Raw genomic sequence first — 17,092 nt, 5'->3', positions numbered from 1 at the left:
AGTCTGAGTGAAGAGATATGGTTTTTCAGTAGAAGAAATAGCTACAGAGCCATCAGATTGATGCCAACACTAAGTGAGGACAGTGTGATTATATTATATGCTGTATTACTGTACATCCACACCCCGTTATCTGGCGCATCAATAACCGGCTCTTCGCTAAACTGAACACAAGAAATAGGGGAACATGTCCGCAATCTGAATAATTTGAATGTCTGTCTTCTTGCTAGTCTGACACCCCGCCTGTCCAGTCTGACACCTCGCCTTTCCCATTCCTACCTTCCTCCCTCCATCCTCTCTCTTCACCCCGTCCATCCCTCCTCTATCCTCCACCACACTCAGCACTGCCAGGCATGTCTCCCTTCCTTCCCCCACCCCTGGTTGTCTCCCTCTCCATCCCCCCACCCTTGCATGTCTCTTGAGTGTGTGTGTGTGTGTGTGTGTGTGTGTGTGTGTGTGTGTGTGTGTGTGTGTGTGTGTGCGTGTGTGTGTGTGTGAGTGAGTGACTGAGTAAGTGGAAGTGGGGAGTGAGTGAGTGAGTGAGTGAGTATGGTAAGTGAGTGATAGTGGTGAGTGAGTGAGTGAGTGAGTTAGCCTGGGGGGGGGAGTAGTAGGGCTGTTTGGCTTTTGTGTCTCCTTCCCTGTCCCCCGACCCTCCCCCATCCCCACTTGTCTCCCTCCCCCACCTCTGCTTGTCTCCTTCCCCCATCCCTGCTTGTCTCCCTCCCCATCCCCCTGCCCTCCCCCACTCCTCATTAGCAAACTGCCAGCAGCCTGTCTGGCTGTTTGGTAGCCCTGAAGCAGTGTTGAAACCCTGCCCTCCTGCATGTGATGCTCCCCCACCCCCACTTGTCTCCTTCCCCCACCCCTGCATTTCTCCCTCCCCATGCCCCCACCCTCTCCCACCCCGGCTTGGTGCACTGCCAACAACCTGCCTTGCTGTTTAGTTGCCCTGAAATGGTGTTTAACACCGCATGTCCCACCATCCTACCCTCCTGCATGTGATGTTTGATGTGCCATTTTTTAGCAGTAGTATGTAGTGGATGTTGGAGTGGCCCTGGTGAGAGAGGATAGTGTTTGGAAACTCCCTGTACTGTTGTTTGCAGATGATACTGTGTTGTTGAGTGAAGACAAAGGGGAGCTGCAAGGCTTGGTGGATGAGTTTGAGAGAGTGTGTAAGAAACGGAATCTAAAGGTGAATGTAGGGAAGAGTAAAGTGATGGTCTTTGAGAGAGGTGAAGTCAGTGAATGTACAGCGAGGTTGGATGGTGAGGAATTGGAAAATGTGAGTACGTTTAAGTACTTGGGTAGTGTGATGAGTAAGGATGGAGGTTTGGAGGGTGAAGTGCGTGAAAGGGTACAGCAGGGAGGAAAGGTTGCTGGTTCTTTGAAAGCAGTGATAAGAAACAGGGAAGTGAGCATGGAAGTGAAAAAGTTACTACATGACAGTATTGTGATACCAACTCTAACGTACGGAAGTGAAGCTTGGACGTCGTTGGTACATGACAGTATTGTGATACCAACTCTAACGTACGAAAGTGAAGCTTGGACGTCGTTGGTACATGACAGTATTGTGATACCAACTCTAACGTACGGAAGTGAAGCTTGGACGTCGTTGGAAGAACACAAGTCAAGAGTGAGAGCAGTGGAAATGAGTTATTTAAGAGGAGCCTGTGGAGCCACATGGAGAGACTGGCTGACGAATGAGGATATAAAGGAGCGTTGTGGTGTGGATGTGGATGTGATGGGAAGCATTATGAGGAACACACTGAGGTGGTTTGGCCATGTGGAGAGGATGGAGGGTGAAAGAATGACAAAGAGAGTGTATGTGAATGAGGTGGAGGGGGGAGGAGGGAGGGGGAGGCTGAGGATGAGATGGAGGGATGGGGTGGAGAGGTATATGAGAGAGGGGTGTGTGAGTTGGGAGCAGGACAGTGAATTGCCGGGGGACAGGGCGACTTGGAGGCGATTTGTTTGTGGCCACCCCAAATGGGATTGAGGCGTCTGGCAATAGATAGATAGATAGATAGATTGTTTATGAGGATGATAATATTGCCCATGGTGTTTCTGTGTCAGTCTTTATTGATTGAGTAAGGTATATGAGAGTTTGGGTTTGGGTCTTTAATGCATCTCTGGCTTTTCTTCAGCATCTTATGGGGAAAACTGCTTCGATATGTGACATACTTGTTGACTGAACGCTCCCACTGGTACACAACACTGCCAGATATCGGGATATGGGTGTACTATATTATGATTATACGAGTATTATATACTGTATTACTGTATGATTACACTGTATCATGTACTGTCTTATGATTATACTGTATTACTGTACTGTATCAGTAATGTATTTTATGCTTAATTTTTATCTTATACTCAAGGGTAATATTGTAGGAAAGTTTTTAGGTTAGAGGGTCGAGAAGGACAGTAACACATTATCCAGTGCAACGCCAAATGGATAGCTGATTTGGGATACTATGCAAGATCCAGTGCGGGGGTTGGCTGAATTACACTGGATAAGTGAGAGTTTACTGTAGGGCATAAAAATTAATTTACAAAGACTTACTATACTGTCAAACCCCACTATTTGTGGGTTCGCATATTCGCGGATTTTTCTATCTATCTATTTATTGCCAGACGCCTCAATCCCGTTTGGGGTGGCTACAAACAAAACGCCTCCACGTCGCCCTGTCCCCTGCCATTTCACTGCCCTGCTCCCAACTCACACACCCCTCTCTCATATACCTCTCCACCCCATCCCTCCATCTCATCCTCGGCCTCCCCCTTCCTCTTCCCCCCTCCATCTCACTCACATACACTCTCTTCGTCAGTCTTTCACCCTCCGTCCTCTCCACATGGCCAAACCACCTCAGTGTGTTCCTCATAACGCTTTCTATCACATCCACATCCACACCACAACGCTCCTTTATATCCTCATTCATCAGCCTGTCTCTCCATGTGACTCCACAGGCTCCTCTTAAATAACTAATTTCCACTGCTTTCACTTTTGACTTGTGTCCTTCCAACAACGTCCAAGCTTCACTTCCCTGTTTCTTATCACTGCTTTCAAAGAACCAGCAACCTTTCTTCCCTGCTGTACCCTTTCAAGCACTTCACCCTCCAAACCTCCATCCTTACTCATCACACTACCCAAGTACTTAAACATACTCACATTTTCCAGTTCCTCACCATCCAACCTCGCTGTACATTCACTGACTTCACCTCTCTCAAAGATCATCACTTTACTCTTCCATACATTCACCTTTAGATTCCATTTCTTACACACTCTCCCAGACTCATCCACCAAGCCTTGCAGCTCCCCTTCATCTTCACTCAACAACACAGTATCATCTGCAAACAACAGTACAGGGAGTTTCCAAACACTATCCTCTCTCACCAGGGCCACTCCAACATCCACTACCCTACCTTGTACCTCTTTTATTACCCTATCCATGTACAGATTGAACAACCATGGAGACATGACACATCCCTGTTTCAACCCAACCTTCAAAGAGAAAAATTCACTTAGTTCACCATCCACACGCACTGCAGCCTTAGCACCATCATACATACTCTTCACAGCATTCAACAACTTCCCATCTACTCCATATATTGTTAATACTTTCCACAATCCTTGTCTATCCACCCTGTCATATGCTTTCTCCAAATCCATGAAAGCTACATACAACTTCTTTCCCTTCTCTAGAAACTTTTCCACAAAAGATCTAAGAATGAATATCTGATCTACACAACCTATTCCCTTCCTAAAGCCTCTCTGTTCTTCTCCAACTAATTCCTCTGTTCTTTCTCTAACTCTGTCAATAAGTATCGTACCATACACTTTTCCTTTTATACTAAGAAGACAAATGCCCCTATGAGTACCACACACTTCTTTTTCCCCTTTTCCTTTGTACAAGGGAATAATTATACCTGACTTCCAATCCTCTGGGACTCTACCTTCCTCCCAGGCCAATCTGTACATCTTCCACATCCATTCTACTACTATCTCCCCCCCATACTTCAGCATTTCACCACACACTCCATCAATTCCTGGTGCTTTCCCCAATTTAACTTTCTTCATTGCTTCCACAACTTCTATCCTACAGATTTCTTCCTGTCTTCTCACCTCCCTCCTTCTCCCAGCCATTCCCTAGCCACTTATACTCGCATTACTTCCATCCTCTATGTTCAACAATTCCTTAAAGTGTTCTCTCCATCTGCTCACTTTTTCTCTCTTCTCCACTAGTAATCTGCCATTTTTATCTTTCACTCCCCTGCCATTTTAAAAATTCACAGGAAGATATTTCCTTCTTTTCCCACAGCATCAGCTGTTCCTAGTCGTTCATAAGTGATTTTTTCATGTTTTCTGTGAGGAATACTTTCCTAAACAGTTAAACTGTGCAGGTACCCAGTACTGTTTAGGTTTGTGCTGTTCAGGACAGGGCATCAGCTTTCTACAGCACTCGGTATTTCACAGCACAAATCTCCCACTATTTTCTCGCAATGAGAGCTTGCTTGTGATTGGTTCTTAGGGTAGCATCCCTTATTATCTGCCTATGAATCTTCCTTCTCCTTATCCTATTGCACGTTCAAAGAGGGGACCCAGTCATATGCTGTCACGCTCATTCTCTCTCAGTTCATCTCACGGGTTGTGCATCTGCATGTGTTCTGCGCATTGTTACGGCTTTGTTAACTCCATTCATTATACCTGTGAAAAATGGGTCTTTAGTGTGCTGCTCAGGGTGCATTTGGTGCTAGGGAGCCTAAGCCCCATCTTCAACATCAATGATTCAGAGCTCAGCTAGAGCTCATCCTGCCGTGCAGTACAGAATAGTCATCATTTATCGTCCATCATGTACTGCATGGCAAACTCTCATCATCATCATCATCATCATCATCATCATCATCGCATGGGTGAGTACAGTGCACTGTCCTCAGAAAGGCTTTTATATCATCCTGTACTGTCTTTTTAGGAAGTATTAATGAACCATAAAATGCATTTACAGGTCTCATAGTGGGTCTGTAGGTAATGGGAATGGTTAAAACAGCGAAACCAGTGATTTTTGCAGAAGGTATGGATTATTTGCGGATTTCATCCATTTGTGGGGGGGGGGGGTCTGGTATATAACCCCCGTGAATAGCAAGGGTTGACTATACTGCTTTACAGAAACTGTGCTTAGTAGTGCTGACTGTGTATCAGAGGATATTGTGCTAACCATAGAGACATGTACTCCCTTTCCATATTTTTTGGTCGAGCTAATGCCAAATAACTTACAGATTAGTCCTGCATGCTCTAATATGTCTGTATTAACCTCTGCCCTGCTGATTCTCTGTAAGGTAGTTTACCTTCCCTAAATCATTCTTTTATACCCATTGTTAATTGTACCTAATATGAGGTTTGCAGCATGCCCTGTGCATACCTTCGATGTGCCTCATGTGAGGTCTGCAACTCGGTAAAGGTTAAGGGTGCGATTTTCAAGATACAGTATATTTTCTCCAGCTTACCCATGAATTTCAAAAACTATATTTTTCCTTCCTGAAGTCTCGCTCAATCCACTCTTACATGCCAAAACACCTTCATACCAGTTTGAAAATTTTCTTTTTTCTCCAGTTACACCAGGGATCCCTTTAATACTTTTACTGTTTCATCTTTTACTGAGTATCAAGTTCAACTTTTTTCTCTTATTATTCACCTCTGACTCCAGCCTGGATGATCCCTGTACTCTTCCTCTAACTTCTGGTGAAAAGCAGCCTTGTACAGTGAGGGACTTAAGTTTTTCTGTTAATACTATTTTATCTACTGTACTTCACACTCCTTGTTCGTTACTTTCATCCCAGATACATCATGTAAGAGAGAGTAATCTGTAGTAGAGAAATAGGAAAATTAACCAGCAGAGACATGCAAGAAGTAAAAGTGGTGGGATATTTGGAAAAATATTGCCCCTGACTGTACATACATTAGCATATGAGAGGGAGGACTTGGGCTTCAAGGGTTCTGTTCCACTATGCTTCATGCATAGAATGTGTGTGTCACCTTTCCTCCTTGGTGCATTATATCAGAGCACATTACATGTGGGATGAGAAGTAAAGCCTTTCTCAGCTTTGGAATATTTGCCAGTAGAGGGAAGAGAGAAGCAAAAGAGGTGAAATATTAGATGAACCTTCTAGGCTGCCATTTTTCTTGGATTCATGTCCCCAGTGAGATGATAGAACAGTGCACTGTATGAAGATGGGCATTGTGAGGTGGACAGTATTGGCATGGTGAAGATTTAAATAAAATTATCTCCAACATAAATAAGAGCAAAGTAATCATACAGTACTCTCATATACCTTGCATTTTGTGGGCGAATAGGATACCTGTATTTTGTAACGAAAGGACAGTGTTTGCCTAAATTATTTTCCCATATTAATTGTGGTATTTATCTGTCTCTACAATACAGCAGTTGCTATATTTTCAGCTTGGAATATGACACCTTTGATATCCTGACTGATGAAGAGGTGAGACAAGGATTAAAGACGTTCAGCAACTGGCCCACGTACCCTCAGGTTTGTATTATTGTTTTTCTCTTTGGAGGGTTACTAGAAATTCACCTGATATTGTATGGCAGGAAATTAAAAAACAGGTTTTTACATAGGTATCTGGGTTTGGCTAGTGAGACCTAAGATAAAAACCATGGGTGATCAGTATGGTTACTTTGGCCTCAATCGCTCTATACTATAAATGCATGGTGGTTTTGTGGTAGAGCAGGTTACAACTTAGATGGTATGGTTCAAATGCTAGGGGTGACTGGAGGTTTTTCTATCATTTAAGAGACTACCAGGGGCTTAAATGTTCTGGAGTTGTTCAGACTGGCCTTGGATCCCAATGCTTCAAATGGGGAAAACTGGCTTGCTTTTTTTTTTTTTTTTTTTTTTTTTTTTTTTTTTCCCCAGAACCTTTCTTCTATTAAGACCTTCAGAAGGACCTAAAGATATCTTGTTGCAAGTTCCTTGAATGATGTATGCCATACAGTTTCATTGTTATTGCAGGACCATTTCAACCCACTGCAAAGTTAAGCATAGGGGTTCTCAAACTCCGCTGTGCTTATGAAAATGAAACTGCTCCTAAAGATTTATAAAGTGTAAAAAGCATGCCCAGAAAGGGGTGCTAAACATGCTGCCAGGCTACTGAACTGTATTAAACCCTGACCCCCCCTCATCCACTGTCTGGAAAGTGGAAGGCCATGGACTTGAGGCACAGTTTTAGGAAGGGGGCAGGGCTTAAGAGAAAAGTTGCCTGATGGGGGGTATAGTCCCCTTTGGAATGATGCTGCTGCTCTCGTATTCTTCCTCTCCCCATATTGTGTAACACAGGAGATGTTTCTATGCCTCTCAAGCACTTAATATAGTCCTGAACATTAAGACGTCAGCTGTATAGGTGTGAGATTGGTTTCCCTAGCCTCACAACATGCCAGCTGTAGTCACAAGAGGGTTTAAACTCTTCTTCCCAATGGGGCACCAAGCAAAAGCAGAGACAAAAATAGTTTTTGGCTTTGATAAAACTTTTGTCCTTATTGTATGCTCTGAATGTTATCAGATTACCTTTCCATGTATGGTAAGCTGGTATTTTTCCTCACCTATGTAGTAGTGCCTGTTAACCCATGAAAATTTTTTTGCTAGGAAGTGTGAAAGGTTTCTTGGAGTTAGTTTTTCCTGCTATTGGGTGAAAAGGATTTTTACAGATTACTGTAGGTCTCAGTGTTCACATTAATTCTGTTCATGGAAAGACTATGGGAAGTATGGGCTCATGAATACTGTATAGTGTACCCATACTACTTTTATGGCATAAGATTTTTTTTTTTTTTTTTTTTTATGCGAGGAAGAAGGAACCAAAGGCCATGAGCCAGCAGTAACAGTTCCCTCAAAGAGAAAAACAAAATACAATAGAGAGCCAAATTCAAGATCTGATCATTTGAGGTGCCTGGACACACTGGGTTTGAAAGACTGGAGATCATAGGCAGCAGGAAATACAGACAGAGGGAGACAGTTCCAGAGCTGACGTGTTGCATAAATGAAAGACTGGGAGTAACAGTTAACTCTTGCATTAGAGAGTTGGACAGAAAAGGGATGAGAGTTTGCTGCCAGACGGGTGGTACACGCCCGTCGTAGAGGTGGAGGAATGCAAGCAGACAGTTCAGAGGAGCAGTGACCATTAAAGTAGCGATAGAAAAGAGATAAAGATGCAACAGTGCGGCGAAGAGACAGAGGTTGAAGGGAGTCAGTAAGAGGAGGAGAGTTAATGAGACGAAAAGCCTTTGACTCCACCCTATTGAGAAGGGCTGTATGTGGGGAGCCTCCCCACACATGAGAGTTGTACTCCACACAGGGGCGGATAAAACCCCTGTATAGAGTCAACAATTGTGCAGGGGTAAAGAAAGAGCGGAGTCGGCTTAACACACCCAATCTCTTGGAAGCAGATTTTACAAGAGATGTAATATGATCTTTCCAAGATAAGTCCCGAGTAAATGAAACCCCAAGCATGTTCAAGGATGATGCAGGATTAAGCTGAATATTATTAAACATTAATGGGTATACCTGTGGAAGATTTTGTCGGGTTGATAGGTGTAAGAACTGAGTCTTAGATGCATTAAAAACAACCATATTATTTTTACCCCAGTCAGAGATACGAGCCAAGTCAGACATCCCTTGTTTGCTGAAGTAACTGTTGAGATGGGCGTTGCGGGAACCGAATGGAAAGGTGAAGGGTGGAGTCATCAGCGTATGAGTGGATAGGGTTAGATGTACAGCTTAGAAGATCATTGATGAATAAAAGGAAGAGAGTTGGTAATAGGACAGAGCCCTGAGGAACTCACTGTTGATAGATCTAGGAGAAGAACGATAGCCGTCTACAGCAGCGGCTATAGAACGACCAGAAAGGAAGCTAGCGATGAAGGCACAGATAGAAGGATAGAAACAGTAGGAGGGCAGTTTGGAAATTAAAGATTTATGCCAGACTCGATCGAAAGCCTTTGAGATGTCAAGTGCAATGGCAAAGCTTTCGCCAAAGTCCCGAAAGGAGGATGACCAGGAGTCTGAAAGGTAGGTGAGAAGATCGCCAGTGGAGCGTCCCTGACAGAACCCATACTGACGATCGGAAAGAAGGTTGTGATAGGAAAGATGCCTTAAAATTTTTCTGTTGAGAATTGACTTGAAAACTTTTGAAATACTGGACGTTAAAGCAATTGGATGATAGTTGGAGGGTTGGGAGTGGTCACTCTTCTTTGGGACTGGCTGAATGAGAGCAAACTTCCAGCAAGAAAAAGGTACAAGTTGACAGACAAAGGCGAAAGAGTTTGCCTAGGCAGGGTGTAAGCACAGAAGCACAGTTCTTGAGAACAACAGGAGGGACCCCATCAGGCCCATATGCCTTGTTAGTACTGAGGCCAGTGATGGCAGAAAATACATCAACTGAAGAAATTTTAATGTCAGCCATGAGGAAGTCAGAGGGGGGAAGTGATGAAGGAACAGCACCGGAATCGTCTAAGGTGGAATTGGAGGAGAAAGTCTGTAAGAGATCTGCTTTATCAGTAGAAGAAATAGCTACAGAACCATCAGAGTAGAAAAGAGGAGGGAAGGATGATGAGGTAAAGTTGTTAGAAAGATTTTTGGCAAGGTGCCAGAAGGAGCGGGAAGAATTCGAGTTGGAGAGTTGAGAGCATTTAGTATGGATGAAATTATTTTTAGTAGAGCGAAGAACAGACTTAGCATGATTCCGGGCAGAAACGTAAAGATGATGTGATTCAGGGGTGGGTTGGCTCCGGTACCTTTTGTAGCCCCTCTCCTTGTTGCGGACAGCATTAGAACAAGCGTGATTAAACCAAGGCTTTCTTGCATTAGTCAAAGGATATGAGAAAGGAATGTATGCTTCCATGCCCGAGAGAATAACCTCCGTAATGCGCAAGGCACACTCAGATGGCTCACGGCCACGGAAGCAATAATCATTCCTGGGAAAATCAAAGAAGTACTGCCTGAGGGCCTCCCAGTCCGCGGCTCCAAAATGCCACAGATGACGTTTCCCTGGAGGGTCCACAGGCCGTACCGGAGTGATAGGACAGGTTAAGGTAATAAGGTTGTGATCGGTGGAGCCCAACGGAGAGAAAAGATTAACAGAGTAAGCAGAAGGATTAGTTGTGAGGAAGAGGTCAAGTATGTTGGAGCTCTCTCCAAGGCGGTCAGGGATACGGGTGGGGTGCTGTACAAGCTGCTCTAGGTCATTAACCCCTACACCGCGGGCTTGTTTATCAATGACTTGCGTGTGCCGCGGGGTTATTTGGGCTCCGACAGACTCTCAAAAAATATTTGCCAAAAATCAGTTATTAGTCCTAGAATAATAAAATTACATATGCTTATGGCACATACCTTCAGCTTTCTCCTGGAATGATTGTTGAGCCTTCGTCGGTTACTGTAGGACTTGTGGAGACCTCTGAAGTAGGGTAACGAAGTCTCCACTTTACACTTCCCGACAACCCGTAATATGATTACCACAGCCAGATACAAACACTATAAACACTATTCTACAATTTTCAAGTAGTTTGGGATCCATACTCAAAAAAAAAAAACACTGTGAAAGCAATGGAAATTACGAGCGCATCTGATCGTCGCACTGGCACTAGTTCGCTCTTGATAGTCTGTCATTTATTATTCATAAAACCCCACACACTTTATATTTCTATTACTATATAACACTTATATATATCTACAGTCTTTATCCATAAGTTTCCTTCAGTAGTATTAGTTTATTGTCACTGTAGGGATTCAATTTCTTTCAGTAAAATACGTAGCATTCACTTTCTTGTCCTGTATACTGGCATTGAGAGTGAATGTCACTTTCATCTTCACTCTCATAACTCATAGCATTCAGACATGCTAGAGTGAAACTTTCACTTTCATTACTCCTAGGGTATATACTCGTATTCTTATAATACTACTCATTTACATTTCTGTTTACGTTCTCTATTTTATTTACGTTATTTACATTTCTATTTTATTTACACTGTGTTGTGCACTGTCACTTGAAATAACTTATAAAACTATTTTCCATTGTTCACGTATATTTACATTCATTACTTTCACTTGCTGTTTACACATTATTTACACATTATTTACAATTCCACTTGCACTGTTTTACTCAATAGAAAGATCGTAGTCACTCTTTTATCAATTGTCAGCCCTTTACCTCTTTCCACACGAGGTTTAGTAGGGGGTAAAGGTCACAGGGCCATTTGCATGGGGGTGAAAAAAGGCCTTGAAGTCAGCAAGAAGAAACATATGTACTCTCGGTTCGGAAGATGAGAGTGAACTGATAACGGAGGACCAGCGTGGAGGCCTGCTAGGGGTTATTCAGAGTTACCAATATTACTTCTTGAAACAGCTAAGTCTAGCACTGATATGATTGGCAGGAAATCTAGACAATACATTATAAATTTGGTAGTTCCAGGTGAATGTAAATATCACTTAGGCTTCTCCCTTCCCTCCTTACATGTATATTTATTACAAAAATAGATTAGAGGCCTACTTAGGAGATATATAATCAGAGCTACCAATGTTATATCTTGAAACAGCTTTGTCTAGCACTGATATGATTGGCAGGAAATCTAGACAATACATTATAAATTAGGTAGTTCCAGGTGAATGTAAATATCACTTAGGCTTCTCCCTTCCCTCCTTACATGTATATTTATTACGAAAATAGATTATACGGCATATTTCAAGGGGAAAAAAACAGCGAAAATGAGCGAACGAGTGCACGTGAGGTGTTGTCAGGTGATAATTAGCCAATTCCAGGTGTATGGCACTCTCACTTACCTTATTTCTTTCTTGTATATATTATTTGGTATAAGAATAGGACATAGGGCTTATTTCAATGGATGAAATCAGTGAAAAATTCCAGGGAAGATTTACTTAGCGTAGCACGGCCGGGCAGGCAAGAGGATAGGGTAATGGAGGGGGGGTAGGGAGGGGAGTCAAGAACGGGGAGAAATGGCTAAATTGTCAACAATGGATGGGAGTACAGATGAGATTAGGAGTGCTGACTAGTGTTGGACATTGGCAGTACTGATAGATGATACAGGCCCCCACTTGGAAGCCCGGGTGAATTCAAAATAACACAGAATCACAAAAGCGACGCCCCGCGGTATGATCCCTTGCTCCCAAGTGTCACGAAAGTGACGCCCCGCGGTTAAGGGGTTAAGGATAGAAAAGATGTAGGCTTGTTCACCAGGTGGATCCGTGAAAGGAGAGAAGAGCCAGAGGTGGTGGTGAACATTGAATTCTCCTATAATGGAGATTTCAGAGAAAGGAGAAATGGATAGAATGTGTTCCATCGTAGAAGTAAGATTGTCGAAGAATTTTTGATAGTCAGTAGAATTAGGGGATAAGTAAACAGCACAGATATATTTAGTCAGAGAATGACAGGAAAGCCGAAGCCAGAGTGTAGAGAATTCAGAAGAATCGAGTTCAGGAACACGAGAGCAAGATAAGTCGTTGCGTATATATACACAACAGCCACCTTTGGCTTTGAAATGAGTATAGAGAAAGCAGGAGGATACAGAAAAGGGTTTGCTGTCAGTTGCCTCAGACAGCTGAGTCTCCGTTACAAAAAGAAGGTGAGGTTTAGAGAAGGAGAGGTGGTGCTCAACAGAGCGAAAGTTAGAGGAAAGGCCGCGAATGTTGCAGAAATGAAGAAGAAGAGAGTCAGACAGTGGTTCCAGGCACCTTGAGTCGTCATCGGGAGAGGGGCGGATGGTGGGGGCATTTATGGTCCCCCCCCCCCTGGGGACTCCGAGGCTGTGTGTTGTGACGCCATGATTTTTGATTTTTGGAAAAGGAAGTGTAGTGTGTACTGTGCATGTAGTTTGGTGTAGATAGTTAGAGAAATTTGTACTGGAGAGCATGCTGGCCTACTCTCTGTGTAACTGAGACACTGAAAAAGTTCAGCAAAGGGGGATGGTCAGGAACTAGTCATGAGGGCTGATGAAACGGGAGCTCCAGCACTCCCTGTCATCAGCTTTCCATCCACCTCAGTAGTACTGCCCTGCTCGACTGGTGCTACAGTCTACTCCTCAGGAGTATATATTTGGTGGTTGGGAGTGTCTGTCATCCACGTATCCAATGTAGAGCTACCCATAGGTGACTAAACTGATTGATGGCTTTTTTTATATATATATATATATATATATATATATATATATATATAGCCAGGAAAGTTATTTATGATGCTGAGTGGTAATCATGTAACCAAAGCATGCATGTTCCCTAGGTGACAAAAAGTAGGTTGGTGGATGGCCAATGTCCTACCTAGTAAAATTAGCTAACTACAACAAAGAAGTTTCTGCTGAATGGACCTACAGTTGACAATTATGGACTGGACAGAGGAAATGAAAAGGATGATGACCTGGAATGTGGTAGATGTAAATGATGAAATGAAAGTGAGAGAGTTTTCAGATTCTTGAGGATGCAAAAGTTGACATATATGGTATGGGCTGACTGAGGCCAAGTGATGAGATGAGTTTGTGAGAGTGGGAGTACTGAATTAGGTATATACGCAAGAGTAGATATGAATGAGGGGACAAAGGAGGGTGTTTGTGTTGCTGTATGCAGTATATAAAAGGATACTGTAAATAAGTATGGATCAGTCAGATCTTGGATTATGTTGGTAAGAAAGTTGGAATACAAGAGTGGACGATTGTTTATATGTCCTAACAAAGGACCAAATGACTAGAGTGAAAGATGAATTTTGGGCAAAAGTGGAAATGTAAATAGAAAAGTTTGAAAGGAATGAGAGAGTGCTTTGACTGGAGATAAGAATGGAAAAGTGGGGAATATCAGGGTAGATGGGGTTATTGGTGAGTGGGGTGTACATGCTGAAATGGATGGGAATGGTAGTGCTCTGCTGAATATTTCTGTAGGAAAGGGCCTGGCAATAACCAGTAAAGTACCTTCTTTAGGCACAAAATGACCCACAGGTATAAATGGTGAGCGATAAGGAGGATGTATGGTGAGTTGGAGGAATGGAAGGCAGTGACAGATTATGCATGTGTGGATGAGTGAATGAGAAGATCACTGTTGGACACGAGAGTGTATTGAGATTGGGGGAGTGGACAACCTGATCACTACATAGTACTGTCCAAGATAGAGATGCAAAAGTGTTGGGTTAACAAAAGAAGAGACAGACAGGAGAAAGCAGGGAACTCCTGCAAGAGAGTAGAAATGCTGCAAGAGGATGGGGAAAAAAGGCGGAATACATGAGAGAGGTAGAGGAGTGACAGGGTAGATATGATTTGGAGCAGATGGAGGAGGTGGAAGGTATGTGTAAGATATTCACAAAAGAAATCTGTGCAACATGTGTGTAGTATGTTGAATGAAGAGGAGACATAAGAGGATGCAAGGAACAGTATGGTGGAATGATGGAGTGACTGGGTAGGTATGATTTCAAGCAGATGGAGGGGGTGGAAGGCATGTGTAAGATATTCACAAAAGAAATCCATGTAGCGTATGAGTAACATGTAGGATGAACAGGAGATGTAAGAGGATGCAAGGAACAGTGTAGTGGAATGATGAGTTGAAACAAGGTGAGACAGAGAAGAAAGCATATAATGACTGGATGGAAAGTTGAGGAATGATTGATGTGGAGAGATGGAATAGTGAGCTATATGTTGAGAAAAGGAGAGAGGTGAAAAGACCAGTAAGAGAGAGTAACTAAAGAGTGGATAAGAAGTTTGGAAGTAATCTGTATCTCACTTGCAAAATCTGCTTCCAAGAGATTAGATGTGCTAAGCCGACTCTGTGCCTTTTTTACCCCAGCACAGCTGTTGACTTTATGCAGGGATTTTATTGACCTCTGTGTGGAATACAGCTCTCATGTGTGGGGGTGCTTCCCACATGCAGCTCTTAACATGGTGGCGTCAAAGAATTATCATAGTGTTAACTCTCCGTCTTTTACTGACTCCCTTCAACCTCTGTCTACTGCACATTTGCATCTCCTCTCTATCACTACTACTTCAGTGTTCACTGCTTTCTAAACTTTCTGCTTGATCCCCCCTCCATTACGGTTGGTGCTTAACACCCAGATAGCAGCAAACTTTCATGCCTTTTCTCTCCAACCCTGTAATGCAAGAGTTAACTGACAGTCCCAGCCTTTCATGTATGTAATAGGTCAACTATGGGACTAGCTTTTTCTTGCAGTATTTCCCTCCGCCTATGACCTTCAGTCTTTTAAATGTAATGTGTCGAAGATCTGAAAATGAACAGATCATTTTTTTCTTCTTTTAAGGAGGGAACAATCTTGCTTGCTTCCTGCCTTTGGATCCTTCTTACTTGCTTAAAAAAAAGTAAATAAATAAATTCACTAATGGTGATACTGCTGACTGGTAAGTAGAATGTGTACAATCAGTAGCTTCCACAATTGTCTGTGGTGAACATTATGTTCACTTTGTTATTATCAGATACAGGTAACTCTCTCTACTATTAATGAATATGAAACTAATGGGGTGTTTAAAACATGTTTTCTCAGTTTTGAAAATTACTGTTAGAAATCTTTTTAGTACAGTATGTGTATATTGTAAAGCAAAAACCATGTAAGAATTAGTAGACTCTGATATGATACTAATTATTGTCAGGTTTTTCCACTCTGGTTCCAGTACTTATGTTAATTGGCCTTTGCTTGCTGAATTACAGCAGTAACTTCATGTCACCCACACCGCAAAGAAGCAAAAAACGAACAGCCCCAACATACCATGTTCTACACCCAACTACTAGTATTGTGTTCTACACCCAACACAATACTAGTTGTTGTTGTTGTGGCTCTGGGTTCACCTGAAAGTGAACATGGTGAACTGCAGGCAGAAGTTACCCTTCTGCAGTTCCCCATTCTGCTTCTGGGGGATAGGTAGGGATTTGAGAGATGTTTGTATAAACTGACAGCAGAGTTACCTGTTTATGTTGGTGCCACCACAGGAAGGCATCCTCCTTCAGCACCAACAGTACACTTCACAACACATGCATAAACACATAGCCACCACAGCCATCCCAATCCTTCTGCCAAATAATATCATTCATGAACCACCACCAGGCATCAGCGTCTCAGGAACTACTCTACCTAGAGGTGCACGAGTGCATCTAATCAGACTATGATGCAACCATTTCTCCCCCTTGTATCAGTACCAGTACAAAATACAACTCACAAACAGTCCATTATGCCCACTCATCATTGCAGCCCCACATACCACAACTCACTTGCCTCATGCACCTTTAAAAAAAAAAAAAAAAAAAAAAAAAAAAAAAATCCACGGCAAAACATCTCTGAGAGCACCCAGTTGATAAATGACTAGTTTCCTGTAGTCCACAGCGAGATGAGACTGGGATTGCAAGAACAGCAGCAGCAGCAAGAGGCCTTTCTGAAGCTGAATGATGTCATCTGGAATACAGTAACCTTAAAGAGATGTCGTCCAGATTAAAGGGATTCACAAGACAGCTAATGGTGTTTCATATGTTATCCCATAACAGGTATATGTTAAAGGTGAGCTGGTTGGTGGCCTAGACATTTTGAAGGAATTACAGGCATCAGGGGAACTCATCTCAACTCTGAAAGGAGAATAAAGCAGCAGTGATTCAAGTTTTCAAGAAACTGGAGACTACAGAGGACAGCTGGAAAACTAAATCTCTTTAGTTGTTAGCAATCCATCACTCCTCTTCCTTTGAAAGGTTCAAAGCTGCAACAAGAGAAATTATTTCTGTTGTAGCACAATGTATTCCTAATTGTTACTTTTGCCTTAAGTGCTTTGAAGGTACTACTGTAAAATGTTGGTAATCAAATGATCCTGTCACCTAAAGACCAAATGAACTGCTTTGAACGTGTCTTTTATTTTTCCTTCCATCCTTCATAAATGAGTACAGTATTTTTGTTTAACGCTTTGTTTAGGCGATGACAAAATTTTCATCACTAGCTCCAGTTCTGTGAGAAATGAATGTGTAAATGGACTGGAGTTTCTGAGATGCAATTACACGATTACTTTTATGCTGAAAAAGTCGTATGTGTTCATATTAAATCCATGAATGT

General features: G+C 42.6%; 1 protein-coding gene across 4 annotated transcripts in view; it reads left to right on the top strand.

Moving 5' to 3' along the window:
• Grx3 (Glutaredoxin 3) overlaps positions 1 to 16,882 on the top strand; it is a 75,889-nt gene extending 59,007 nt beyond the window's left edge. For 3 of the 4 annotated variants that reach the window (XM_080283493.1, XM_080283494.1, XM_080283495.1), the window contains exons 8-9: positions 6,456 to 6,543; positions 16,540 to 16,882. In XM_080283493.1, coding sequence (XP_080139619.1) covers positions 6,456 to 6,543; positions 16,540 to 16,632 — 181 coding nt within the window. In that variant the 3' untranslated portion in view covers positions 16,633 to 16,882. Of the gene's footprint in view, positions 1 to 6,455; positions 6,544 to 16,374; positions 16,508 to 16,539 lie in introns of those variants that run through there. The other variant, XM_080283496.1, reaches the window with a different exon arrangement.
• Positions 16,883 to 17,092: the final 210 nt, after the last annotated feature.

This window comes from Coenobita brevimanus, chromosome 97, assembly GCF_032717465.1.
Source record: "Coenobita brevimanus isolate Jiangsu-jjx chromosome 97, ASM3271746v2, whole genome shotgun sequence".
Classification (NCBI taxonomy): domain Eukaryota; kingdom Metazoa; phylum Arthropoda; class Malacostraca; order Decapoda; family Coenobitidae; genus Coenobita; species Coenobita brevimanus.
This window is presented reverse-complemented; position numbering and strand designations above follow the sequence as displayed.